This window comes from Tiliqua scincoides, chromosome 2 (assembly GCF_035046505.1).
Source record: "Tiliqua scincoides isolate rTilSci1 chromosome 2, rTilSci1.hap2, whole genome shotgun sequence".
In the NCBI taxonomy this organism is placed as follows: Eukaryota; Metazoa; Chordata; class Lepidosauria; order Squamata; family Scincidae; genus Tiliqua; species Tiliqua scincoides.
Window position 1 is genome coordinate 153,204,179 of NC_089822.1, and position 27,956 is coordinate 153,232,134.

At 45.8% G+C, this 27,956-nt stretch overlaps 1 protein-coding gene across 1 annotated transcript; it reads right to left on the minus strand.

The window, feature by feature from the left end:
• DUS1L (dihydrouridine synthase 1 like) lies at positions 1–27,739 on the minus strand. The gene is made up of 14 exons (XM_066618029.1): positions 27,245–27,739; positions 25,601–25,847; positions 24,265–24,373; positions 23,149–23,199; positions 20,164–20,276; positions 17,952–18,034; positions 17,442–17,545; positions 12,961–13,105; positions 12,635–12,731; positions 11,493–11,581; positions 10,442–10,608; positions 5,113–5,150; positions 1,252–1,327; positions 1–349 (listed from the first exon to the last, which is right to left on the minus strand). The coding sequence occupies exons 2-14, from the start codon at positions 25,835–25,837 to the stop codon at positions 201–203; spliced, it is 1,458 nt and encodes a 485-aa protein (XP_066474126.1). The 5' UTR covers positions 25,838–25,847; positions 27,245–27,739; the 3' UTR covers positions 1–200.
• Between the last annotated feature and the right edge of the window lie 217 nt (positions 27,740–27,956).

The following is a 27,956-nucleotide window of genomic DNA, read 5'->3' on the forward strand; positions in this document are numbered from 1 at the left end:
AAAAGCTTTCATTGCATCCTTTTATTTCCATTACAGGATATTTCCCTGAGTAAGAAACTTTTCCTTAAATAAGACGTGACTACCATTTAAGAACAGGTCTGCAGAGTCGTTTCAGACAGTTGCTGTGTTCTGGAAGCAGTGATGTCTTTGGCCCAGGGAGACATGAGGCCTGTGAGTGGATCCAGGAGGTTACCAAGGCCTCATGCCACACCATCGATTGCTTCTTTGAGCAACAGAGTCTCTTCCACTTCTTCTTTCTGTGCTGTTGCGTCAATATTTCCCAGACTGGATTGACCACTTTTCCACAAAAGGGACTTTTCGTATTTGGTTTTAAAAAGCAGGCCATGACCTGAAAGAACAAAAAAGAAAATATGTCTTGGTTAATTATCAATTGAAGCTTAGGGCACAATCCTAACCAATTTCCCAGCACTAACTTAGCCGTAATGCAGACCCAAGGTAAGGTAACAAAGATGCCCTTACCTTGAGGAGGCCCCCTTTGACTGTCTCCCCACTGCAGGATGCAAAGCATGCCACATTGACACAGCTACGTCAGTGCTGGAAGGTTGGTTAGGATTGTGCCCTTAGCCATTAAGGATAGTGGATTAAAGCATCAAGTAAATGCGGTCAAAAAATATGGTCACAACAGTACCAGATTATAAGGTTAATCCTTCAACAGAATTTAGTTTGCTAAAGGAATCCATTTTGATCTGAAAGATTAGCAATGGACTGTGACTAAGGAAAATCAATCCTAAATCTCACAACTTTGGTTGGTTTGGAAAGATTACACATGCAATATGACCTAGATGTTTCTGTTTCAAAGATGATTTGACCATATTGATTTTAAAATATGTGATCTTGGCCAAAATAGATAAGAACATAAGAAGAGCCCTGCTAGAGATGTACTCTTTTGGGAAGAGAAGGAAAAACCTGGGTGTGTCGCAACAAACTTCAAGGAATTTTCCCCACCCCATGCAATACATAACTAGTAGGTGGCATGACCTGAGATAACAAGCTGAATGAGATTAGCAGCACATTTGATGAACATGCCAACAGATATAAATCTGGAAGTTGGTCAACTCTCTCTGTGAAATGAAATATTAAAAAGGGAGGAAATGTAGACATACACATAAGAAGTAGAGAGCTTCCTATGCTCTGCTGTACACAAAAGGTCTAATCAGCTATCCCAGTTTGATTCAAAATGCTCTTCCCTAAAGCATATACAGCTGCTCTGAAAAACAGGACCATACTTACCAGGACAATCTGCTGTCTCTTTGAAAGCCCTTTTCTTACAGCATCCACGGCATAGGTTAAACACACACTTGTTGCCCTGGGAACAGACACAAACCATGTTAGCTCAAGTTTTACAGAGTAAATCCAAATCGCCAATAAGTGTGTGAGCTGTGTGTAAATGAGTGAAAAGTGGGCAACTGTCTAGAGTAGTGCTTCCCCAACCTTTTAGCAGTGGGGCCCACTTTTTAAAAAGATAATGTATTGTGGCCCACTAGACCAAAAAACATACCTAGAAAAAATATTTTATTTATTCATGATTAATTGGGGCCCTGTGCTCCTGAGGCGTCTAGAGACCTTACACATATAGGCATTTGCTACACTCTCCCTAGCAATGGAGTTCAAGGACTGCTTCCCCAAACCTTTACAGTCATTCCAGGGTACCCAGAAGGCTGTACTGGAGAGCAAGATGTGCAGTTAAGGACTTCCAGGCCAGAGAAACGATCTACACACGATCTACAGCACATGATCTACAGCATTCTAATTACTAGAGAAAATTGGAAAATGTGTATTTTAATTTGGGGGTATGAAAATTACCTAATACTACAGCTTAGCATTTCAGTTAACAGTTTTCTTCTGCAAACCAAGCAAGTGTGCTTCCAAAGTTTGCCACCAAAAATTGGCTCACGAGCCACTGGTGGGTTCCGACCAACAGTATGAGAAACACTGGTCTAGAGTGAGAAATACGCAGCTATGTGCAAGTGTGTGGTGAAGAATGTGTGACTAGCGTGAGCAAAAAGAGTGAAAAATCGCAAGTGTTTGTTTGAGACTTTGCTTGGAATGCAGTAGGATTGTTACCCAGTACAGTATACACCCCTTTCATTGTGGATCATTGTTGGTTTGTTCCAGCATATGTTCATTTAAATAATTCCTAGGCACACTTACCTGGGGTAAACACCATTGTACACAGTGGAGACTACTTCCACGTTAACACGTACAAGATTGCAGCCAAAAACAGTCAGACACAAAGATAAGAGATGCAATAAAGCCTACTCAATGCTAAAAGATCCTTATCTATAGCCACAATTAGCTTTTTGACAATAAAAAATGATTTTATGACCTCCTGTACAAATTTGTGCTTAGGAAATGATGTACCAACAGCTGTATGCCAAGACTGTTATAAAAAGATGAAATTATGCTGGCTTTGTATGATTGTTCTGACATCACAAACCACTAGATCACACAGATCACAGATTAAAAAAGGCACTATACAGGTGCAAACTTGTTATCTACAGATTTTTATACATGGATTTCACTCAACAATTTCAATGGCCACTTTCAATGGCCACTGCAAATTGAGAAGGAATGTCCTGATCCCTGGAGAAGAGGAAAATGCATCTCTTTAAAATCTCAGTTTTTAAAAACTGCTTTTCTTACTGTTGTAGAGAGATAGTCAGGCAAGAGATCATGCCATTCTTCAGCTGAGCCAGGCAAAGGTAAGCGGTCCTTTGCATTTCTAATTGCTGATTGCCTCTCTACAACAGTAAGAAAAGCTGTTTTAAACCGCAATTGTAAAGGGATGCACTTTTAAATTTTTTTAAAATTCCTTTTATTTAACACATTTTACAGTAGCAGGGAGTTTCAGAATCAAACCACTGTGAATGTCGAGACATGACCTTATTAGGAGCAATAGAGAGGCAAGAAACCTGGAAGTGGGTCTTTAAATCTATTTTTCCACTTTTTTTTATCCATTAGGGGTTCTGGAACGGAACCCTAGTGGATAATGAGACATGACCTGTATTGTCAAGTCATACCACAGGGAAGATCCTGTTTTAGCAAGTACAACTCTTAGCTATTAAATAGGTAATGCTTTTCAAATGTAAAGCACACATAATAACCTTCTATCTCACCTGTATTTCCCTGTGTGATTTCTTTTACTGAGCTGTCATGTTTACACATGTTTCCAAAGGTATTTCCTGCACTAGAGTGAAGCTCTCCAAGTACACAGCAATACCTCTAATCTTTCATAATCTTGTTTATTTTTAATTCCAATCAAATGTTTTGACCTTCAGCCCTGGAAGCCAAGCAATGATACATACCCAAAGTACTGTGTTACCCATTCATGTCTTTTAACACAAACCAATCTTAACTTCCTTTTTCCTCTCTGCTGTTAAATTCAGATCAATGGCCTCTGATTTGTCTAGGTTTACTTTAAGGCTAGACACAGATCTAGAACAGAAACCATGGACTGCATACCAATACCAATAACAAAAATGAGCTAACTTGTAAACAAGTTGTGCCACATCTTCACACAGCACAACATCCTCTCTTGGCACAATGGATACAGGGGACAGGTTCAATGAGTGCTTTCTCTACCCCAAGGTCTTGAGAAACTGTGCCACTGCTTCTCACTTAGCCTTAAGAGCCTGGGACATGGCTTTTATGGCCTACATCAGGGGTGCTCAATAGGTGGATCGCGATCTACCGGTAGATCACGAGGCAAAATGAGTAGATCGCGGAGTGCCGACCCCACCCCTTCAGGTGCCTCTGGGAGGAAACGCGGGGAGAAAGGCCCATTGTACTCAATGGGGCTTACTCCCAGGTAAGTGTGGCTAGGATTGCAGCCTCACAGCCTAATCCTAGGCATGTCTACTCAGGAGTAAGTTCTGTTATACTCAGTGGGGCTCAAGGTACACCAACATACATTGTACACATAAATGTTATATGTTATGATGGCGCAAACATTGTAAAAAAAACTCTGGTAGATCTCCGGGCCTTGCTGAGTTTCAAAGCAGCTCTCAAGCCAAAAAAGTGTGAGCACCCCTGGCCTACATAAAGTGGTCCAAAGTACATTGTGTTCAAAAATCCTTTCCAGTAACCTCATTCCCAAGAAATGTCTGTAAACGGCTAGAGAAAGCAACACATGCTATATGCTTCCCATGTTGAATTATAATTCTATGAATATTATTATATGAATAATTATATTTAAAACTTTCCTAAAGTTGTCCAAAATGGGATAACCCTGTCTAAAACCTATCCCAGTTTGCATGTATGCACTTAGGGATGATAGAACTGAACTGCTTGATACAAATTGCAATAAACATCTTCACAGTCTGATTAATGAGGGAGATCAGTCTGTGTGAATCAATTATGCATGCTATCTCAGTCAGGTTTTGCGATATTCTGGCTTCGCTATTCTGGCTTTACTACATGCCTCAGGAATTTTTTTTTTTAAATCAAGTATTTGGATTTAGAGCTTTCTAGATCCCCTAGTTTTTTATATAAAAACATGTCCCACTTTTCTGCATGTGTTCAATATGAGCTTGATTATACACACAATATTGGCTCAAGGGTTCTGGCATTTTGAAGGAGTTTCTTTTTCCACCCAGTTAAGCCAATGTGCCTTGATTTTTACAATCCAGTTCTAGACTCGGCCATCCATCACCATCAAAGATAATATGTTTAAAGAAACTCTGCTGTTGGGCAAGCAGCCAGTGAAATAGGTTGCATTACTTTGCCCAATGTTGCTTCCTGCAATGGTTCCCAAGCTAAAACTGTGTATCATTTGTGTATTCTAGTATGCCCTTTCACCTAAAGAAACTTGCTAATTGGAACATGCACAACTTTCATGAAGCATGTAGCTTACATAAACAAAGTTATAACAACACTAACATCACCTAATCAGGAAAGCAAGGACACAACAGCTCTGGTCTGTAGATCTTTAAGCTTTATCTTGGGCTGCAGTTTTACCTGCAAGACTGTTGTAGAACCTTTAATACAGAGCATTTTGCCCAAGCAACAGAGATCACACGTTTAATTTTCTCAGGGATTTAGTGAACGCTCTGTAAATGAGAATTACAAAACAAGAGATGAAGACAGACCTACCTTTGGATTTCCACACTGATCGCATTTTGCATATTTAGCTGAAAGAAAAATTAAAAATTAGTCTCAGTGTGTTTGAAATCACCACTGATGACGTGCTAACAGGAAGAGTGGTATCTATTTCCTGGGGTTTGGCAGACAATTTCTGCGTCTTAATTAAAGAAAGCGTGAATAGTACTTCAGGCAAAAACATTATCCTAATGCAAAAATCAAAACACCATAAGCCCTAGTTATAATTAGCCTGATTTACTGCAATGCGCTCTACATGAGGCTACCATTGAAGAGCAGCAGCTAAAGTCAGTACAAAATGCTGTGACATGGGTGCTGGTGGAGGTCCAGGCATGGGAATGTTTTGCTCCCATTCAACACCCACCTTACTGGTTGCCAGGATGCTTTCAGGTTCAGTTCAAAGTGCTGATTATGACCTTTAAAACTCTAAATGGCCAGCAACCAAGGTATCAGGAAGACTGCTTCTCCTCACATAAATCTGCCTGCCCGCTGGAGCTCTGTTGCATGTTCCTCCACCTTTGACTGGAGATAAGCATGACAGGGCCTTTTCAGTCATGGCCTTTGGGTTTTGGAACCCTCCCCTGCAGGCTCAACTGGCTCCCACAGCGGTAATCTTCTGATGTTTGGTGAAGGTGTTTGGGGGAGAACCCCCCTCCTTTTGTTTGCTGCCTTTTTATTCTGTATCACTTCTTGGCTTGTGGGTTTTAAACTCCCAGTTCTTCGTTTTTAATTCACTCTTTGTTTATTCTATAACATTTTGATTATTCTTATTTTGTGATTTTAACCAAACAGGAGCCCCTTGAGGGTTTCTTAGGAGATGCAAAGGTGACATACAAATGCTCAGATGTTGTTGGCAACCTTCAGTCTTGGAAGACTATGGTATCGCGCTCTGGATGGTGGTTCTGGCACAGTGTCTAGTATGGCTGAAAAGGCCGATTCGGGAGTGACAATCCCTTCCACAATGGGAGCAAGTGCAGTCTGTCCCTGGTCTGTCTCCCTGGCTATGGGCCTTCCTTCTTTGCCTCTTTGCCTCAGACTGTTGGCCAAGTGTCTCTTCAAACTGGGAAAGGCCATGCTGCACAGCCTGCTTCCAAGCGGGCCGCTCAGAGGCCAAGGTTTCCCACCTGTTTAGGTCTACTCCTAAGGCCTTCAGATCCCTCTTGCAGATGTCCTTGTATCGCAGCTGTGGTCTACCTGTAGGGCGCTTTCCTTGCATGAGTTCTCCATAGAGGAGATCCTTTGGGATCCGGCCATCATCCATTCTCACGACATGACCGAGCCAACGCAGGCGTCTCTGTTTCAGCAGTGCATACATGCGAGGGATTCCAGCTCGTTCCAGGACTGTGTTTTTGGAACTTTGTCCTGCCAGGTGATGCCGAGGATGCGTCGGAGGCAGCGCATGTGGAATGCGTTCAGTTTCCTCTCCTGTTGTGAGCAAAGAGTCCATGACTCGCTGCAGTACAGAAGTGTACTCAGGACGCAAGCTCTGTAGACCTGGATCTTGGTATGTTCCATCAGCTTCTTGTTGGACCAGACTCTTTTTGTGAGTCTGGAAAACGTGGTAGCTGCTTTACCAATGCGCTTGTTTAGCTCGGTATCGAGAGAAAGAGTGTCGGAGATCGTTGAGCCAAGGTACACAAAGTCATGGACAACCTCCAGTTCATGCACAGAGATTGTAATGCAGGGAGGTGAGTCCACATCCTGAACCATGACCTGTGTTTTCTTAAGGCTGATCGTCAGTCCAAAACCTTGGCAGGCCTTGCTAAAACGATCCATGAGCTGCTGGAGATCTTTGGCAGAGTGGGTAGTGACAGCTGCATCGTCGGCAAAGAGGAAGTCACACAGACATTTCAGCTGAACTTTGGACTTTGCTCTCAGTCTGGAGAGGTTGAAGAGCTTTCCGTCTGATCTGGTCCGGAGATAGATGCCTTCTGTTGCAGTTCCAAAGGCATGCTTCAGCAGGACAGCGAAGAAAATCCCAAACAAGGCTGGCGCAAGAACACAGCCCTGCTTCACTCTGCTTCGGATGTCAAAGGGGTCTGATGTGGAGCCATCGAAGACAACAGTGCCTTTCATTTCCTTGTGGAAAGATCTGATGATGCTGAGGAGCCTGGGTGGACATCCAATCGTGGGGAGAATCTTGAAGAGGCCATCCCTGCTGACCAGGTCGAAAGCCTTCGTGAGATCTATGAAGGCTATAAAGAGTGGCTGTTGTTGTTCCCTGCATTTCTCCTGCAGTTGTCTAAGGGAGAATACCATAACAGTGGTGGACCTGTTGGCTCAGAATCCACACTGCAATTCTGGATAGACGCTCTCTGCAAGTACCTGGAGCCTCTTTAGTGCAACTCGGGCAAACAGCTTTCCTACAACACTAAGGAGAGAGATGCCGCGGTAGTTGTTGCAGTCACCCCTGTCGCCTTTGTTCTTGTACAGCGTGATGATGTTTGCATCCCTCATGTCTTGAGGTACTCCACCTTCTCTCCAGCAAAGACAGAGGATTTCATGCAGCTCAGTGACAATGATCTCTTTGCAGCACTTTAGGACTACAGCAGGGATGCTGTCTTTTCCTGGTGCCTTGCCAAAGGCAAGGGAGTCCAGGGCCACGTGAAGTTCTTCTAGGCTTGGTTCACTGCCGAGCTCCTCCAACACAGGAAGGCACTCAATGTTGTTCAGCGCTTCTTCGGTGACTACATTTTCTCTGGAATATAGCTCAGAGTAGTGCTGCACCCAGCGTTCCATCTGCTGCGCCCGATCCTGGATGACCTCGCCTGCTGCAGACTTCAGAGGGGCAATTTTCTTCTGTGTTGGACCTAGGGCCTGCTTGATACCATCATACATCCCCTTGATGTTGCCCGTGTCAGCTGCTATCTGTATCTGGGAACAGAGCTGGAGCCAGTAGTCGTTAGCACATCTTCTGGCAGCCTGCTGGACTTTGCTGCGAGCAGCTCGGAGGACCTGCAGGTTGGGCTCACTGGGACAGGCCTTGTATGCTGCTTGAGCTCTCCTCTTTTCCTCAATGACTGATGTCAACTCCTCAGAGTGGGCTTCAAACCAGTCTGCCGTCTTGTTGGTCTTCTTGCCAAATATGGACAAGGCAGTGTTGTAAACGGTATTCTTGAAATGTTCCCATCTGTTGGATGCATTTGCATCGGCTGGGCCTGGAAGAGATTCCTCAAGTGCTCGTGCAAATTCCTCCACTTTCCTCTGATCCTGGATCTTGCTGGTATCAATGCGAGGTCTTCCTTCCTTTTTCGTGTGATACAGTCGCTTTGTTCGCAGTTTCACTCTGCTACACATCTGTTTCACTTTGCTACAAAGTCATGCACATTGGGGCAAAAAATCAAAACTTTAGATATAGGCTGATGGGTTCTGAGCTGTCTGTGACAGATCAGGAGAGAGATCTTGGGGTGGTGGTGGACAGGTCGATGAAAGTGTCGACCCAATGTGCGGCGGCAGTGAAGAAGGCCAATTCTATGCTTGGGATCATTAGGAAGGGTATTGAGAACAAAACGGTTAGTATTATAATGCCGTTGTACAAATCTATGGTAAGGCCACACCTGGAGTATTGTGTCCAGTTCTGGTCGCCGCATCACAAAAAAGACATAGTGGAAATGGAAAAGGTGCAAAAGAGAGCGACTAAGATGATTACGGGGCTGGGGCACCTTCCTTATGAGGAAAGGCTACGGCGTTTGGGCCTCTTCAGCCTAGAAAAGAGACACTTGAGGGGGGACATGATTGAGACATACAAAATTATGCAGGGGATGGACAGAGTGGATAGGGAGATGCTCTTTACACTCTCACATAATACCAGAACCAGGGGACATCCACTAAAATTGAGTGTTGGGCGGATTAGGGCAGACAAAAGAAAATATTTCTTTACTCAGCGTGTGGTCGGTCTGTGGAACTCCTTGCCACAGGATGTGGTGCTGGCGTCTAGCCTAGACGCCTTTAAAAGGGGATTGGACGAGTTTCTGGAGGAAAAATCCATTATGGGGTACAAGCCATGATGTGTATGCGCAACCTCCTGATTTTAGGAATGGGTTAAGTCAGAATGCCAGATGTAGGGGAGAGCACCAGGATGAGGTCTCTTGTTATCTGGTGTGCTCCCTGGGGCATTTGGTGGGCCGCTGTGAGATACAGGAAGCTGGACTAGATGGGCCTATGGCCTGATCCAGTGGGGCTGTTCTTATGTTCTTATGTACACACCAGGGAGTGGTCAGTGTCGCAGGCAGCACCGTGATAACTGTGTGTGATCTTGATGCTGGGAAGGCTGGAGCGTCTGGAGAGAATCAGGTTGAGCTGGTGCCAGTGCTTTGATCTTGGGTGTCTCCAAGAGACTCTATGTTGGGGCTTTGTGTTGAAGAACGTGTTGCTGACACAAAGACCGTGATGATAGCAAAACTCTAGCAGGTGTTGGCCATTTTCATTCATCTTCCCAGTGCTCAGATAAACTTCTCAGCCCTCAAAGTGCTCAGATAAACTCAGATAAGCTTCAGATAAACAGATAAAATGCTCAGATAAACAGATAAAAAATAAACAGAACAACTTCCTCCATTATGAGATGACCACTCTGTGGCTAACCTATCTATACTATACTATTTCTAGTCTGAAACATTCTTGAAGATCATTCTGTTTGTATAAAATACTCTTCAACCACACCAGAAAAAAAAAGAAAAAAGAAGACCCTGTTGGGTGGTAGCTTATGCAATGAAGTGTCATGAGGAGCCTTGCTACACTGTTGCCCAGCTAGTCAGGATTAGGACAACTCTAGTAGATTACCAGGGCTGTTATCTAATTACAGTCACTTTAGTCAGTCGCGTGATTTTTGCAGTTCATACCTTTGTGTGTCTTAATCAGAAGAAAGCTCCACTGAATTCAATTGGATTTACTCCCACACAAGTGGGTAGGACTGCAGCTTAACAGTGCAATTCTATACATATTTACTCAGAAGTAAGTCCAACTAGATTCACTGGGGCTCTCTTTGCAAGTGCATATAGGAGTGCAGCCCAAGTCAATTAAATGTGCACATGAATAAAACAATAATTATTAAGAAACAAAGCAGATTTTCTTGGTTGACATATACGTGTCACAGAAGGTATCATCAGAGGCATATCAGAGGCGTTTCCACCTGTGTGAGGGATAAAGCAAAGATGCCTTTTCTAAGATGGCTCTTGCCATCTGTGAATCTTAAGACTTCTTGAATTAAAAATTAAAAATTTTTAAGAGTTGACTGACCTATTAAATAGGGATGCCTTTTTAGCATCACATGTATTTTCATGCATGAATTTAATCCAGTACTTGCCATTGCAGCCCTACATCTTACGTTTTAGGGATGGATCAAAGCTTTTATTAGGATTTCTCAATTTCTTCTTTTGCTTGTTCTTTGAGAGAGAATCTGAGTTTCCATCATCCTCATCCTCCAGAGCTCGTTTCCCCCGTGTACTTCCTTCCATCCCACTGGTATTATTTTCCTTCCATGTCTCCTTGGGCCTGTAAATGGTGAACGCCAGAGGATTTATAATGACACAGGACAACAATTGGTTTCTCTACCAATTCTGTTAAGGGAACTGAAAGTGGCATGGGTACCTTCAAAATAATACAATGAAAAAGCAATAATAATGTGCATTTTTCTAATAGCGCTATGAAAGAAGGTTAGAAGTTTTGCATCATTGCAGGATGGTCAGCTGTTTAAGACTCAGGCAGACTAGAACAGCATGCAGGGACATTAATCAGAAAGGAACATACAAATAATCGTCCTGTTTGGGGAAAGTCATCTCGTCAAACACCCACACCAATATGCTAGAATGAATGTTTCCTTTCACAGACACAGCTCCTCTTGAGGGTAGGTAAACCAGGGGGTTAAAAAGAACCCTCACCTCTTACTCACAACCTATACCCTTTACAAACCTTGATGCTGCAATGAAAGTTACTGGTGCCCATCTTTTTTGCTTCAGTCAAATAAAATAGAGGTGACAGCTTCCATTTTGCAGCTCACATACATTATGGCCTAGTTGCCAAGACCCATAAAGCCCTGAGTGTGAGCAGCAACACCATGCTGGCCCCTTGTGAATCTACTGAAGTCTGGGGTGAAAAGTGCTCAAATCTGAAGACAGAGGGCCTCCAGGTCCATGCATACCTTCAGCGCAAGTCTCTTCACTGTGTACATCACAGGGAGAAGACAGCTATGGAAAGGAAAGGAAGGGGGAAAAATCCTTCTCTTGCCATTGCCCCCACTCACATTGCCCTGTATCTCTGCCCCTCAATGTTCACAGGCTTGCCAAGCTACAACTCAAAAGTGGCAGGATAATCAATTTAATTCACAGGGTGGAAGAACCTAAACAGAACACATTGCACAAGCTTTTGGGGAGACTCACCCTGGCCTGATGTATGGCTGACAAATCCAGTGAAAGAAAGGCAACCCTTGCTTTGGCTTCTCTTCTTCCTTCAAGCTGGCTATTTCCTCCTGTGAGCACAGCGGGAAACAATGACATATTCAGTATTTCCTAGAAGCCAAAAATCACTGCCCTTAATTCACAGAGGGAGCAAAAAAAGTGGAAATCAACTCAGTGCACATTTGGAATAAAAACACAGAAGAATTCACCATGCAAATCTGTGAGCACAATGCTTGCCCTCATTCAAGGAGACAGACATTTAATAAGAGCGATGAAGGAATTGTTGTATCTGGTTGGCAGAGTTCCTAACAGGATCTCCCGAAGCAACATCAAAGCTGACCCAGCAGCAGGGATGGGTGACTCAGAAGACTTGCATTCAAGTCTTAAAACACGTGCTTTCACTGTTTTGTGCACACTCAAGTCACGTGTGGATTGAAATCAGAAGTAACTCAGGAATTTTTCTCAGGAACAAGTGGAATCACAAAGTCTCTCAGCCCACCACTCCACTTGGGGGTGTGTGTGTGTGTGTGTGTGTGTGTGTGTGTGTGTGTGTGTGTGTGGGTGTTCATGCGCTTACTTTTTTTTTCAAGCCATCATGATTTGGAGAGAGGAGGGTAGGTTGGCTCCAGGAGGTATGGGCTGAGGGACGGAAGGGAGGAAGGAAGCTTGTTTTGGGGGCCTGGCCACCGCTTCCGTCCCCTCACTTGCCCCTCACTCATGCTGCTCATCCCCTCCTGCCTTGCAGAGCTAGGACGCCCCCTCCCTGTAGGTCCGACTGTGCTCAGCACTCCTTCTGAGGATGGAATTGGGAGTCGCAATGTGAATGGGGGTGGGTTTGTGGCTGGGGTTTGTCAGGAAGTGATCAGCACTTTCTGCACTGCTCCCTCACACCAACACACCCCGGCAGCAGCTCCGTTTTTTCCTCCGTTTTCTGCACCTGACATGTTTGCCGAAAAGACTCAGATTCAAGTCAAACGGAGTTCCAAAAACACTCTGGACAAGTCCCCAAGGCTTCCTGTTATGACTTGAGCACAAGTCTAGTCAAAGGGGGCAGGACTAGACTCAAGTTGAGCCGTGGTGGATTGGCACATCCCTGCCTAGCAGCATAAAACCATTGCTAATACCTGGCAATGCAACTTCAGCTCTCTGCTGACAGCTGCGAGTCCTTCCAGTGTCTTCACTTTTGCTAGTTCATCACGCAGCTGCTGGTGAACTTGTAGGCTGAGGAAACAAACACACTATGAGTTATTCTGTTTCCCCTCTAAGGACTAAGGTGCAAAATCTTTTTTTACATTTTACAGAAATAGTCCAGATCCCATACTATGCAAGCAGGGCAGAGATTTCCAGTTCTCTCATGTGCCATAAAAACACACTGTTCTCAGCTCCCAAATCTCTCAACAGCCTCCTGCAGGAGGCCACAGGAGGGGTCATAAACTGCAGGATCACTCACGTGTGATGCCAAAGCTTGAAGAGATGAGCCCGGACATAAGACAGCGGACAAGGATACTGCTGGACTATTTCGAGGTATTCCTCAGCCATCTCCCAGACGACAGGATTTCTCCCCTCAAACAGAGCTGGATTATGAAGATTGCCTTCTGAGGAGAAAAAATCCAGGCGAAAGTTTTTGGTTAATACACAGCAAATCATATGCCTACCCTGAGTTTGTCTTGTAATGCTAACACAGCAGGTGGGAGTGGCATTTTCAGAGAAGTGGCAGGCAGGACTGGATCTTTAACCTTCCCCTCTGCCGGGGAACGTTTTTTGTTATTCCTCAGGTGGGTTCAGAGACTGAAAATAAGTCTATCTGGAGGAAAAATAGCAGGGAAGGGGGAGAAATGAAAAAGTGTGAATCGGTGAGCATGAGAAGGGAAAGCATTCCTCCCTCTTGCTTGTCAATCCTCTCTTCCAACAGCCCTACATTTGTGATCTCAGCAACTGTGTTTGTGAACACACATTTCCAAAGACAGCATGCAATTCTGCCCTCTATCATTCAAACTCGTTGATAGGAAATTCAGTGTGTTTTGTTTGTGCCCTGACATTCCTCAAAATAATTCAGAGTAACATTTCAGCCACATAGCAAATTGCTAGTTGGGTCAGGCTGATAGCCATTCACCTGTTCATGATCAGAGCTGCATACGGAGTTACATTCAGAAGCCACTGCATTCCAACTCTAAAATAAAGGCCTCAACAAGACCCAGATCACAGCCTTTGTTTTTTCTGTACAACCCTCCAGGCTTCGAATTACCGTAGTTACCCGCCTATAAGGCAATCTCACAGATAAGGCAAGGGCAGGTTTTCAGTCAAAAATCATGGAATGTTCCATGGCCCTAAGATAAGTCAGGGGTAAAACTTAGGGAATGGTGCTTGTAAGGAGAAGCTGCAGGTTGCCCTGATTGCCAGGGCAATCAAGTTCCAGGGCAACCTGCAGCTCCTCCTTACAACTGAAAGGGAGCCCGATTGAAAGGGAGGAAAGAATCTGAGCCACATTACTGTTTCTGAAGATATTAATAAGGTGCTTATGTAGTACTGTGTGCCATTCCCCTCCAAAGCAACAGAATGGTTACATTGAATTGCTTTTAAAAAAATTCAGTTTGAATCTGCATAAAAGCATTTGCAGTTTTAAAAACCATCAATAACAAATGCAGTACCAATATAAAGCAACATAAACAGCTTACCTCAGCAAAACACCCTGCTTCAGTTGCTGCCAGACAACTTTTTATTCTGTTTACTGTTGTTTTAGGAGGCACTCCTGGGTTTGGAGTTAAGGAGAATGCTCAGAAGACTCTACAACAGAGTTCTGGCAAATGTAAACAAAGCTGCCTGTTGTAAGCTGCCTGCAATCACTCAGTTCCTCATGCTTCACAGACCCTCTGCAGGCACTTTTAAAGCTCCTCTGGGCTTCTCCTGGCTGCTGTGACAGCCTGAACAGCCCTGACCCCTGAGTGACCTGCAGATAAGGTGAGGTGTCAATCTAGGCTTGATTTATTGGTTGAAATTTCCCGCCTTATAGGCAAGCATCTACAGTAGTTCTTTGGAAGGGAAGAGGGCTTCCTCCTGAGCCTGGTTTTACCAGTTACGAGTGTCAATTGCCACTTTGTGCATTTTTGCTCCACCACCTCCACCTCAAAACAACTGTAGATCTTCTATGCGTGATCAGCCTTCTTAATAAAAACCACTACTTATATCAACTGAGGCATAAGCAAATCCTATTTATTGTTGCGGATTAGTCCACTGTTGTGCAGAATAACTGTCTTCCAATTTCTTACAACAACAAAAATTCAATCACATTAAACAAAACATTCTCATGTAGAGATTTATTAACTTTGGTCTTGAAGCTTCCGACAAATAGAACATGTGCACAGACTGCATGGTGGCAGCTCCTACTCTTTTCTCCATGACATAAGGAATTAATCCTGTAGGGAGTCAAAGCGTGCATAAGAACATAAGAACAGCCCCACTGGATCAGGCCATAGGCCCATCTAGTCCAGCTTCCTGTATCTCACAGCGGCCCACCAAATGCCCCAGGGAGCACACCAGATAACAAGAGACCTCATCCTGGTGCCCTCCCTTGCATCTGGCATTCTGACACAGCCCATTTCTAAAATCAGGAGGTTGCGCATACACATCATGGCTTGTACCCCATAATGGATTTTTCCTCCAGAAACTTGTCCAATCCCCTTTTAAAGGCGTCCAGGCCAGACGCCAGCACCACATCCTGTGGCAAGAAGTTCCACAGACCGACCACACACTGAGTAAAGAAATATTTTCTTTTGTCTGTCCTAACCCGCCCAACACTCAATTTTAGTGGATGTCCCCTGGTTCTGGTATTATGTGAGAGTGTAAAGAGCATCTCCCTATCCACTCTGTCCATCCCCGGCATAATTTCGTATGTCTCAATCATGTCTCCCCTCAGGCGTCTCTTTTCTAGGCTGAAGAGGCCCAAACGCCGTAGCCTTTCCTCATAAGGAAGGTGCCCCAGCCCCGAAATCATCTTAGTCGCTCTCTTTTGCACCTTTTCCATTTCAACTATGTCTTTTTTGAGATGCGGCAACCAGAACTGGACACAATACTCCAGGTGTGGCCTTACCATAGATTTGTACAACGGCATTATAATACTAGCCGTTTTGTTCTCAATACCCTTCCTAATGATCCCAAGCATAGAATTGGCCTTTTTCACTGCCGCCGCACATTGGGTCGACACTTTCATCGACCTGTCCACCACCACCCCAAGATCTCTCTCCTGATCTGTCACAGACAGCTCAGAACCCATCAGCCTATATCTAAAGTTTTGATTTTTTTGCCCCAATGTGCATGACTTTACACTTACTGACATTGAAGCGCATCTGCCATTTTGCTGCCCATTCTGCCAGTCTGGAGAGATCCTTCTGGAGCTCCTCACAATCACGTCTGGTCTTCACCACTCGGAAAAGTTTGGTGTCGTCTGCAAACTTAGCCACTTCACTGCTCAACCCTGTCTCCAGGTCATTTATGAAGAGGTTGAAAAGCACCCGTCCCAGGACAGATCCTTGGGGCACACCGCTTTTCACCTCTCTCCATTGTGAAAATTGCCCATTGACACCCACTCTCTGCTTCCTGGCCTCCAACCAGTTCTCAATCCACAAGAGGACCTGTCCTCTAATTCCCTGACTGTGGAGTTTTTTCAGTAGCCTTTGGTGAGGGACCATGTCAAACACCTTCTGAAAGTCCAGATATATAATGTCCACGGGTTCTCCCACATCCACATGCCTGTTGACCTTTTCAAAGAATTCTATAAGGTTCGTGAGGCAAGACTTACCCTTACAGAAGCCATGCTGACTCTCCCTCAGCAAGACCTGTTTGTCTATGTGTTTTGAGATCCTATCTTTGATGAGGCATTCCACCATCTTACCCGGTATGGATGTTAGGCTGACTGGCCTATTGTTTCCTGGGTCCCCCCTCTTTCCCTTTTTAAAAATAGGCGTGACATTTGCTATCCTCCAATCCTCTGGCACTGTGGCTGTTTTGAGGGAGAAGTTGCATATTTTAGTCAAGAGATCTGCAACTTCATTCTTCAATTCCTTAATAACTCTTGGGTGGATGCCATCAGGGCCCGGTGACTTATTGATCTTTAATTTATCAATGAGGTCTGAAACATCTTCTCTTTTAACCTCTATCTGACTTAACTCCTCGGTCAGGAGGGGCCGTTTGGGCAGCGGTATCTGCCCGAGGTCTTCTGCCGTGAAGACAGATGCAAAGAACTCATTTAATTTCTCTGCCATCTCTAAGTCTCCTTTTATCTCCCCTTTCCCTCCCTCACCATCCAGAGGGCCAACCTCTGCACTAAGATTCCTAGGCATAGGGCCAAGAGAATCCAAAAGCACATGGAAAAATTGATGATCGGGCAATTAACGCAACTGATTGAGGGCCAAATCCTATCTAATTTTTCAGCGGTGGTGCAGCCATGCCAATGAGGCATGCACTGCATCCTGCAGAAGGAGAACAGTCATGGAGGCCTCTGCCAGGTAACAAAACATTTGTTCCCTTTCTTCAGGGCTGCACTGTGGTTGCACCAACACTGGAAAGTTGGATAGGATTGGGCCTGGAGTCCTTAGCTTACTGGATTGAACATGACTGAGAACAAATAAGTGCTGGGAGATATCTGTGAGCTGCTAAAAGTTGCCCAGGAAACTGTCTCACCACTCTGAAACCAAACTTACACTAAAAACGACTGGTCTCTTTCTGAAACCTTTTGACATTTTTGTCAGTTAACTAGGTGAAGCCTGAGTAACAGATTCCATTTTTTTCCAAGGCTAAGTACGAACAGCATTTAAAAAGAAACCAAAAAGGCACATAACCATATTTGGAGCAAAGCCACTCAACATCACCTGAATCATGGATTTATCGTGGAGTCAACAAACAGTGTACCTAGAAGAAGAAGCTCTTCCTTCCTACCTGCACTCATGACACCCTGGACCCCCGTCTTCTGCATACACTGTTCCACATCACTGAGGAACTGGATGTTTCCATTTGCAAAAACAGGGATCTTCACAGCCTTTCTATGACAACAAATGCAAAAGCAATGAATACAATTAGAAAATAAATTCAGAGCATGTTGAAATGAAAACTGTTACAAAGGGCCAACTTCACTTTTTTAGAGCATAAGAACATAAGAAGAGACCTGCTGGATCAGGTCAAAGGCCCACCTAGTTCAGCTGTATCTCACAGTGGTCCACCAGATGGCTCAGGGAGTACACAAGACAACAAGAGATCTGCATCCTAGTGCCATCCCTTGCATCTGGCATTCTGAGGTAACCCACTTCTAAAATAAGGAGGTTGCACATACCCATCATGGCTTGCAACCTGAACAACATACACAACAGTCTGCTTGCCTGTTGCAGGCATTTAACCTAAACCTCTGGTTATGAGGTTAAGTAAAATTACTCCCCATTACTGGTAACTTACCTAACGGCCTTTATGTGCTCCCAGGAGGCCACACCTGCAAGAGGTCCTTTCTGTTCTTTAGTACGACCATGGACTGTCAGGAGCTGGAACACAGTTGTATTTGCTTTACAATGTATGTAGGCCAGCACCACGTAGAGAAGAAACTGCTTCTTTCTGCTTGCTTTGCCACAGGAAATGGTAATGCAGTAAGATTTCTTGTGTGAAATATTAGATGAAATATTTAATTGGCGTAGGGATTCTGAGTCAAGAGAAATCCTCCCATTTCAAGACTTATCTCAGGGACAAGAGACCTTCTTAACACTACACTCTCCATAAACAACATCGACATTTCTTTTAAAAAAATCATTGTTGGGGTTGGGCCCAGCCACCCGCCCCCAATCCCTGACTTACTGCTCCAGATGGGCCCAAGGGGGGAGGGGGTGCAGCAAGTTAGCCCAGGGTGTGACTGGGCAAGCTCCCACACAGGGCTGGGGCCCCAGGAAGAGACTAGCTGCAGGCACGGGTCCTCTAGAGTTACAAAGGAATGGGAGGATGGGCTGAAGCCCCGCCCCCTCTTGAGCCTGCCAGGGAGGAAGGGGTGGAGCAGGGTGGGGCAGCCAGGCTTCCTCAAAAGGGAGAGGGCCTGTGATGACAGAGGAGAGAGGTGTGCTGGCAGAAGGGAGACACCACGTGAGAGCTGAAAGCTCTATTCCAACACTGAGGAGGAACAACAGCGTGACATGAACCCCCTCCCTCAGTGGCAGTCTGAGGCCCTACTCAGCTGGACCGGTCCCAGGAGGGGCACCACAAAGGTGACCCCACCCTGAACCCACCAAGCTCTACAGGTGTTTGAGTACCCTGCCAGCCGGGGTGCTCGCTGCTAGCAGACCAGGGCGTGACAATCATACACAGTGTCCATTTTGTAAGCACTCACTCAGATTAACTTTAATCCAGAATAAAACTTTGATATATAACTCTATAGCATTCTCTAAATATACAATAAGAAACAACAGAACTGCTGATGATCTGGCTTGTCTGTTTCTAGCTCAGTGATTTTCAACCTTTTACATCTCATGGCACACTCACAAGACACTAAAATTGTCAAGGCACGCCATTGGTTTTTTGTTGTGATGAGTGACAAGGCTAACTGCACTGACAGCAGGGTCTTGCTTCCCCCAGTGGCCCTACTAACAAGTGACCTTCCCCCAAACTCCCACGGCACACCTGCAGACCACCCACGGCACACGAGTGTGGTATTACACAGTGGTTGAAAATGGCTGTTCTAGGCTTGTTCATCAACTGAAGATGGAGGTAAACCCTTCAGTGCTCTTTTTCACTAAGGTTACCAGTTCTTTTCACAAGGGAAAGCATTTTGTTCCCAACTGGTTTAAACAACAACCTGAGTCAGGAACCTAGTTTCCATTTCTAACTTGGCCAAAAGATGGGCATAGGAGATGCCTATACCTGTTTTATCTTTATTCCAAATGCAGAACAATCTACCGCAACATCTTTGAGTTACTATACATAGAGGTTTCAATTATGAGACCCTTGGGCTGCAATCTTAAATAAATGTACTAGTAAGTAAGCCCCATGAAACCCAGTGGGACTTACTTCAAAGTAGACATGCTTCAGCTCGCACTGTTGAGCTGCAATCCTATGCACACTTCCCTGGTAGTTAGCCCCATTTAACACTGTAGGACTTACTTCCAAGTAAACATGTACTGCAGTGGTTCTCTAACTTTTCGGGATATTTACTCCCAAAGTAAACCTTTGCAGAGAAGTGACGAGGGCAGTGATATGATCCCCAGGATCACGTTGCTAAGGGAGGCAAGGGGGGTGCTTGTACTTACTTAGCGCTGCGGCAGACTCCAGGAGGTGTGGGGTGCCCCATGCAGTCCTCTGCAGGGCTCCGCAAGGCTTGGAATGTGAAAAAAGCAAGCGCAAACCACCTCCTGGTTGTAAAGCAAAACCAGGAAGTGGTTTGCGCTTGCTTTTTCTTCATATTCCAAGCCTCGGAGAGACCTGAGGAGGGCTGTGCTGAACTCCCCACACGTCCTGGAGCCTGCTGCAGCCCCGACTAAGTACAAGTAACCCCCCTTGCTCCCTAAAGGGACGGGGAACCTTTACATGAACTGGTGGGTCATGACCCACCAGTTTGAGTACCACATATGTATTGGATTGCGCTATTACAGTCCTGTAACTAATGCTGCACAACAAGACTCAGCTGACTTACTTGGCAGCCAGCCTCTTCCAGCAACTGAGCATATTTCACAGTCTTGCCAATTTCTGGGAAAACACGGATTTTGCACGTGATAGGAACAGACAGCTTCTCATTAGCCAATGCAACTGGAAAATAAAATAGACAAAGCTGATAATTGTGAAACAGGTTTAAGCCTAAAAATGTTATGTATAAGACAGGCTCAAATGGTGAAAGTGGTAGCACTCCTATCCCACAGCAAAGCACAAATAGAAAAATCAAAGATCAAACTTTCTTTTTGCAAGCAAAATGCAGAATCACAACACAATTTATTCAACAGAGGAGGGTGTTTTAAGCAAATTCTCAGTGTTTTCCCCTTTGATTCTCCTCACACAGTTCAACCCTCCTTTTTCACTACCTTGAGGTGAAACAATAAACTTGCCTGAACTAACCTCTAAAAAGTATCACCTTTTTCAGAATAAAAATGAATTCATTTACACCAATAGGGAGGGGGAAGGTACAATGTAATTACGAACGTTTATATTCTGATCCCTTTCGTTTCAAAATTTAGAGTGGTGTTATATTCTCCTAACAATCTTGTAAAGTCAATTAGGCAGAGAAAGACTGAGGGCACAGTCCACAGTTGCCCTTGGGCTGGTGCAAGTCCCTTACGCCAGCCCAGAGGTATCACAAAAGTGCCGTAAGGCACTTTTGCACCACCTCAGAAGGCGTCAGAAGAGAGGTGAGTTTGCACTGGCCATGTCAGACCGGCACGGGGGTCTGGGGAGGGCGGAATGGAGGCCTTCCGGGGCAGGGGGAGGTGATTCAGCACTTAGGCCGGATCCTAACCTGCACAAGGCCTCTTTAGGTGGCACAGATCTGAGAAGCTCCATTGGGGTTGCTGGCTTGTTACCCGGGGTAAGGGGAATCAATTCCCCTTGCCCCTGGCTGAGCCTCAGCCAGCCCCAACCCCCTTCTGGATACAGGGCAGGCCAGCTGTCCTGACTGTTTCAGCACAGGTTAGGATTGGGCTGTGACTTGCCTTATGTCATCTACTGAATGGCATTGTTGAATGGGATGCCCACATTCTAAAGTAGGGGTCTCCAAACACTGGTCCGGAGTCCAGATGCGACCCGTGAAAAGCCTCTATCTGGCCCGCATCAAGCCTCTAGTCCCCTGCAAGCCTCTGGCCTGCTCAAGCAAATGTGATCAGAGCTGTGCTCCAGTTGTGTCTGGAGGGTATTCTGAGGGCCAGGACGACCATGCGCCTCCCCTAAGAATTCCTTCTAAAGACCTAAAAACATCACTTCCTGGCTTTCCTGAAAAACAAGAAGTTATGTTTTTGGGCTGTGTGAAGACCTTAGGCTTTCTAATATATTTATTTAAATTTTATATTTAAAATTTATTTTTCCAGCCCTCGATACCATGCCAGATATTTTATGTGGCCCTCTGGCCTAAATGTTTAGAGACCCCTGTTCTAAAGCAACACTCTAGCCCAGTGTTTCTCCAACTACGTGTTGGGACCCACTAGGTGGGTCATGAGCCAATTTCAGGTGGGTCACATAGCACCTAGCTCAGCTGCCATTGGAAATGTAGCGCTGAAAACACAGGGTACAGAGCTGCTGGGCCGGGGAGAGCTCCCAGTGGGAGAGAGGCATGGTGCTTTGCCCTGAATAAGGGGGAAGATGGGATGCTGGAGGACTTTGTGGTTGGAGAAGTCTCCAAGTCTGTGTTCTGCTTTGACTTCTAAGCTGGAATGTTTGAATTCCGAACTATGCCAAATAACAGCACGAGCGCCTGGTGTAATGGGATCTTTGGCTGATTACGATTTAGGATTGAAGTCTAAATTGAGGATGTATCTTCCGAACATGACAAAACTTCTGGATTAACGACATCATTTCTGGTGTGTCCCAACAGACTGTCATTCTAAAAAGTGGGTCTCGGTGCAAAAATGTTTGAGAACCATTGTTCTAGCTATTACCCCACAGATGAGATTATCCCACAGTAGATGTCATGTTAGTGTTGACCAACACTGAAACTGCACCAGACTGTAGTGAAACGTGATTTTTGATTGCTCTAGGGCCAATATTAGATGCTAATCCCTGCAGCGGGATCAGGCATTAGATACCATCTTTCAGCTATAATGTGCTCATAAAAAGAAGACAGTTGCACAAAATGCGATTGTTTTCAGAGCCATTGCGTCATTGTTGCTTGCATATGCTCATCTCATGGGACCTAGTGAAAAGCCACTCATGTCTGTGTGCTTCAACACAGCTGCGGACTTTCAAGCAGCTGGAAGGCTGTAGTTGCTTGCAATGCACTGTGTTATCCTGTGTGGATTGGGGGGGGGCCTGCTATGCATTACAGGCATTTGCAAAGGCACGACAAATATTTCTACTCTACTCTGCACTAGTCAAACCTCACCTAGAATACCACATCCAGTTCTGAGTGGTTCCAGGCTGGCATTTGTGACACTGTAAAGCACATTCCACTGCTGGAACACTAGTTCTGCCAGCAGCAACACTATTTTGTGTTAGGCTGTGACATAGTGAGGGGTCTGGAAACCAGGTCTGGTAAGAAAGAGTTAAAGGAGCTAGGTATGTTTAGCCTGAAGAAGAAAAAACTTAGGGGAGGTATGATAACTGTTCTTCAAGTATCTGAAGGGCTGTCACATAAAACATGAAGAGGACTTATTCTCTGTGGCGCCTGAGAGAAAGACGAGAACCAACAGATTGAAATTACAAGGAGGCGTACTTAGGCTAGGCATGAGGAAAGAATGTCCAGTGCTGGAACAGCCTGTCTCATGCAGTTGTGGGCTCTCCCTCATTGGAGGTTTTCAAGCAGAGACTGAATGGCCACATGTCAGGGCTGCTGAGTTTGCTGACACTGAGAAGGGGATGGTTTAGATGACCTCCAAGGACTCTTCCAACAGTTTATGATTCTGTGAAAAATGAAATCCCATGCAATTTCTACTTATCCTGCTCTTCTCTTGACCCTCACTCAATAGCCTCAGGGACTTACTCATTCTCCGAAGAAGGTCCCACTCCTCCTGCAGGAATGCTCCATAGTGGCCTGCAAAACCCAAAATGAAGCAGCAAAAAGAGTGAGGAGCAGCAAGAACTGTAAATGCAGTCCCATAGAAATTTTTTTTAGGGAGGGAAAAGTAACCCTGACCTTGTTTTCTAAAACATATTTACAAGACAAGCATGATGTTCCCTCAGAGTATATGCCAGAACCCATGTTATTTGGCCTGTTACTTGCTATTCCTGTTTATTTCCTTTAAATCAAGACAAGCAGGAGACACATATCTGACCATGTTGCTGGGTGCCTGTCTGGACAGTAAAGAGCCAGACGAGCAATGTGATTGTTTACAGGACCAACGGTAAGAGGCCATAGATCCAGAGGCCAGGAGGCCACACTTTTCATTGAACGGTTATCATTGAACCGTTGAACCCCCCTTAATGAAGTAGTGGAGTTCAACACTCCAAATTTAAACAAGACCTATTTATCCTTAAACGTAAATGGCGTTTTCACGCCTCCAAACAGTAGATTTGGAGTTTTCCAGTTCCAAATCCTGCTGGAACAGCATATTTGTTACCTTATGATCACAGCCACTTCCTAAGGACTCCCGAGTTTGGGAAAAACAACTTCAGCAAGAAAAAGGAATGGTTCTGCATCTCCGATGGTCCTCACCAACTCCACAATTTATTTATATTTATTTATACAGGTATTTATATACCGCCTTTCTTTTGGTCCTCAGATTTCTCCTCACGCTTTAATCCAAGGTAGTTTACATAGGCAGGCTGTTCTAAACCTCCGTAGGGATTTTTACAATTGACTAGTTCCAGTCTTTCATAGAACTCCTCCTTCCAGCTGGATTCCTTCCCGGTGTGGCCTCTGGCCCTTCGCCTCCCACGCTCCACTTGACAGCAACTCCTCTCTGCCACCAATTAAGCCCAAATTAGGAGCAAGCCAACAGCCCTCCAACTAGCCACTGCACCCTCATGTAGGTGGGAAACCAAAGGTTCAGGTTAACTAAATTTATGGTTCAGACTGGGTTGCACAGCACCACATACATTGGGATTCAAATTGCCTTAAAAGATGTATATGTGGTCTGAGAGTCGGGTGTGCACATACCTCTCTTTGCAATCATCTGCGGACATCCCAAATTCAGATCAATAGCATCACAGTAATCCTGAGCCAACAAGGCAGCCTGGACAAACACTTCTGGGTCATTGGCACAGAACTGCGAAAGGTTTATAGAAAGCAAAGAATATGCTTGTCGTCAATTTAACACCAAAGTACAAGGACTATTTGAGTGTATGAAACAATGCAATTAAAAAGAGAGCTGGGACAGTGCAGCGGCTAAGAGACCCCACTCCAAAATCAGGATTTCCATAGTATTAATTTTGCCTCTGCTATGAATTCACTAGCAAGCCACTCTGTCTCCGCCCCCAGCTGCAATACCAGGAGAATAACACTTAACAGGGTTGTTGTAACACACCTTGTTTTGAACCCTATATAAATCCCCATATTTTGTGTACCTGGTAGCCTCTTCTATGTTAACATCCATGTCTTACAGTACACACTTTCCCATCCCATCATCACTCATTTCCCACATTCCTGTAAAGACCCAGAGTAACTATATATCCATACACTGCAACAGTTGAGGGGGGTGGTTGTGTCTATAAGGCTCACTAGACATTGTTCGCATATGAGTCTTTTCTTTGAACTCAGACATTCAGAATTAGTGACATACAAGGCCCAAAACTGGTGGGAAGTGGCATATAAATGCTAATAACAAACCTGTTTGCTGAAAAGGCACAGTTACTAATTTATAATATTGTTTTTTTTTTAAATTTAATATTTTATACAATATTGAGCAGAGGTTCTCAAACTTTGAGGCAGCTTTACTCCCTCAATAAGTTCTTGCAGGGGGAGGAGCTAGGGCAGAGACGCGATTCCCAGGATCGCGTGGCAAAGGGGGGCTAGTGGGGGTGCTTTGCACTCACATCATGTACCTGCAGGCTGCAGGAGGTGCAGGGAGCCCTGCACAGTAGTCCCCAAGACTTGGAACATTCACTAAAAGCAGGTGCAAAGCACCTTCTGCAAAACGGAAGTGCTTTGTGCCCACTTTTATCGAATGTTCCAAGCCTCGGGGAGCGCTGTGCAGGGCTCCCCACACGTCCTACAGCCTGCTGCAGCCCTGCCTTCTTGAACTAAGTGCAGTGCACCCCCCCTCGCCCCCTCCCTCCCCTTTCCCTGCGCCTTAAAGGGACGGGGAAGCATTACACAAACTGGTGGGTCGCGACCCACATGTTTGAGAACCACTGCAATAGAGGTTAGAACCTTCTAGCTGTTTCAAAACGATGCCTCATTGCCTACAGCTATTACTGTACCATCATGCAGGAAGATGTGTCTCTCCCTCCAAAGAGTATAACAAACTAGGCAGAAATTCTGTTGCAGCAATTACCTGCACAATCAAAGGTCTGTCTTCAGGGCATACATCACAATATAGGTTCTCCTTGCGATAATTGGCATCTCTGACAAAGACTTGAGCGTGCAGCATAGGGGTGTAGCACAGCTGGGCTCCATGGCGACGGCTTAACAGTCTCCAAGCCAGTTCACTTTGATCCACCATAGGAGCAACCACAAAACGGGCACCTCTCAAGGTGTTTTTCCAGAACTCAAAGCCCTTAAGTTTGGGCATCTTCCTCTGACTGCAAAAGAATAAGGAATCAAATTCACCAATATACTTTGACTGATTTTCATAAGTGACAACAGTGGAAAGTCCCTTATCTGACACACTGATGTCAACTACAGTATTTGTAAGAAATGTATGGTACAAGCAGCGTTGACATTTATGTGACTTTTAGTTTTACCGCATTAGGAGGTTTTGCCTAATACTGAAGAAGACAGAAGCCCATACATTTAACTGAAAACTTTTAAATATCCATCTTGTCCTTCACATATTCAGTACAATACTTATAAGTAAACATGCACCATGTGTACATAAATTCCAATGTCTTTTGACAGGGATTATTCCCAAGCAAATGTGTTCAGGATTTTATTTTCATTACTTGTCAATACAATCAGTATCCATCTATTAGAAAAAAGATGGTTTGCCCTGACAATTTTAGTGCCAGGTCAGTGTGCCCTGAGATGAAAAAGGTTGGAAATCACTGATTTAGGCACTCGCTGAGAACAGAGCTTGGGGCAGGGGTAAAAAACTGAGGTACGAGAATCAAATTTTTTTGGAATGGAAATGAGGTGCAATTTTATCCAGCCATGTATGGGGAAAACCGTGGGACAGAAGGCACATCAGTTCCATGGGGCAGATCTGCTCTGGTTATAGCAAGCAGAGTGTTTGCTGATCTTGTTTTTGTGGACGTTTCAGAAGATGGTTGCATGCTGACTGGAGTGGGCATGCATTTAAGGACGATGCCTGTAATCCATGAGCTGCAGAGCACAGACTGATGCCTTCAGTACTCCTGCCACTGTGCGCTTGGCGTTTTGGGGACCAAAAGGAACCACGCTACAGCCCCAGCCTATGCAGGTTTCCTCAGAAGTCAGCCCCATGACAGTCAATGGGGCTTCCTCCCAGGAGACTGTGGCTGGGATTGCAGCCCCAGAGCCCCATCCTAGGCATGCCTACTCAGGAGTAAGTTCCAGTATAGTCAATGGGGCTTACTCCTGGGTAAGTGTGGACAGGATTGCAGCCCCATCGCCCCATCCCAGGCATGTCTCCTCAGAAATCAGTCCCAGTATAGTCAAGGGGGCTTCCTCCTGGGAAAGTGTGGCTGGGATTGCAGCCCCAGCGCCCCATCCTAGGCATGCCTCCTCAGGAGTAAGTCCCAGTATGGTCAATGGGGCTTACTCCTGTGTAAGCGTGGACAGGATTGCAGCCCCATCGCCCCGTCCCAGGCATGCCTCCTCGGAAGTCAGTCCCATCCTAGTGAAGGGAGCTTCCTCCCGGGAGAGTGTGCAGCCCGAGGCCGGGTTCTCGGGGCTCGCTCCGGGCGCCGACAGCCTTCCCCAGGGCAGGCCCGGCCCGGCCCGCAGAGCGGTGGCTCGCCACGCTCCGCCGGAGCCTCCGCCTCCCCCTCCCCGAGGGTACCTGAGTGCCGCTCCGCGGCTCCGGCCGCCCGCAGAAGCGCTGAGGCTGCGCCCCGGGCAGGGCGCTGAGACACCCGGACGGCGCCTCCGCCATCCCACGCCGCCCGGCGCGCTGGAGGTGTCGCTTCAAAGCGGGCCCCTCCGGAAACGGCGGCCCGGCCGAGAGCCGCTTCTCTCGGGTTCCTCCAGGCGGCGAGGCGCTGCCAGCGGGGCCCGGCCGCGCACTCTCCCTTCGCCAGCGCGAGGGGGCTGTGGCGGTCTTTGCAGGAGGGGCGGCTGCAGGGCCCGAGCCTGGGCGTGTCTCCGCGGAAGGAAGCGCCGTTGTAGACAATGGGGCCTCCTCCCAGGTAAGCGTGGAGGGGACTGCCGGCCCTGGAGGCCCCGGTGAGGAAGCTTCTGGCCTCCGCAGGGGAGCCAGCCAGACGGAGGCCTGCCCAGTTCCAGCTCTCAGGCTGGCAGGGAAGCCTGTGAAGCCACGTGCTGCATCTCTGGGCCTTCCTTGAGCATCACAATGGCTTTCCTTTGTCTTTGGTGGAACTGCCCTGCGTGCGGCGTTGTTGGGTTAACGTGATCTTGTGCCTCCCATCAGTTAGTTGCAAGGAGACAGACAGAGTATACAGTAGTCGCCTAAGCAGGGCGACCAGATGTCACAACCTCAAAAGAGGACAAGTCACCTCAAAATGTGGGACATCCAAGGAAAATGGAGGACGTGG

Excerpts from the sequence above, each read along its gene's own strand:
- DUS1L (XM_066618029.1), bottom strand. The coding sequence starts at position 25,837 with ATGCCCAAACTTAAGGGCTTTGAGTTCTGGAAAAACACCTTGAGAGGT. Across the intron at positions 18,035-20,163 it reads TGGAAGAGGCTGGCTGCCAA|CTCCTGACAGTCCATGGTCG; the intron begins GTAAGTCAGCTG and ends ACTGTGTTCCAG. Across the intron at positions 11,582-12,634 it reads AGCTGAAGTTGCATTGCCAG|GAGGAAATAGCCAGCTTGAA; the intron begins GTATTAGCAATG and ends CTGTGCTCACAG.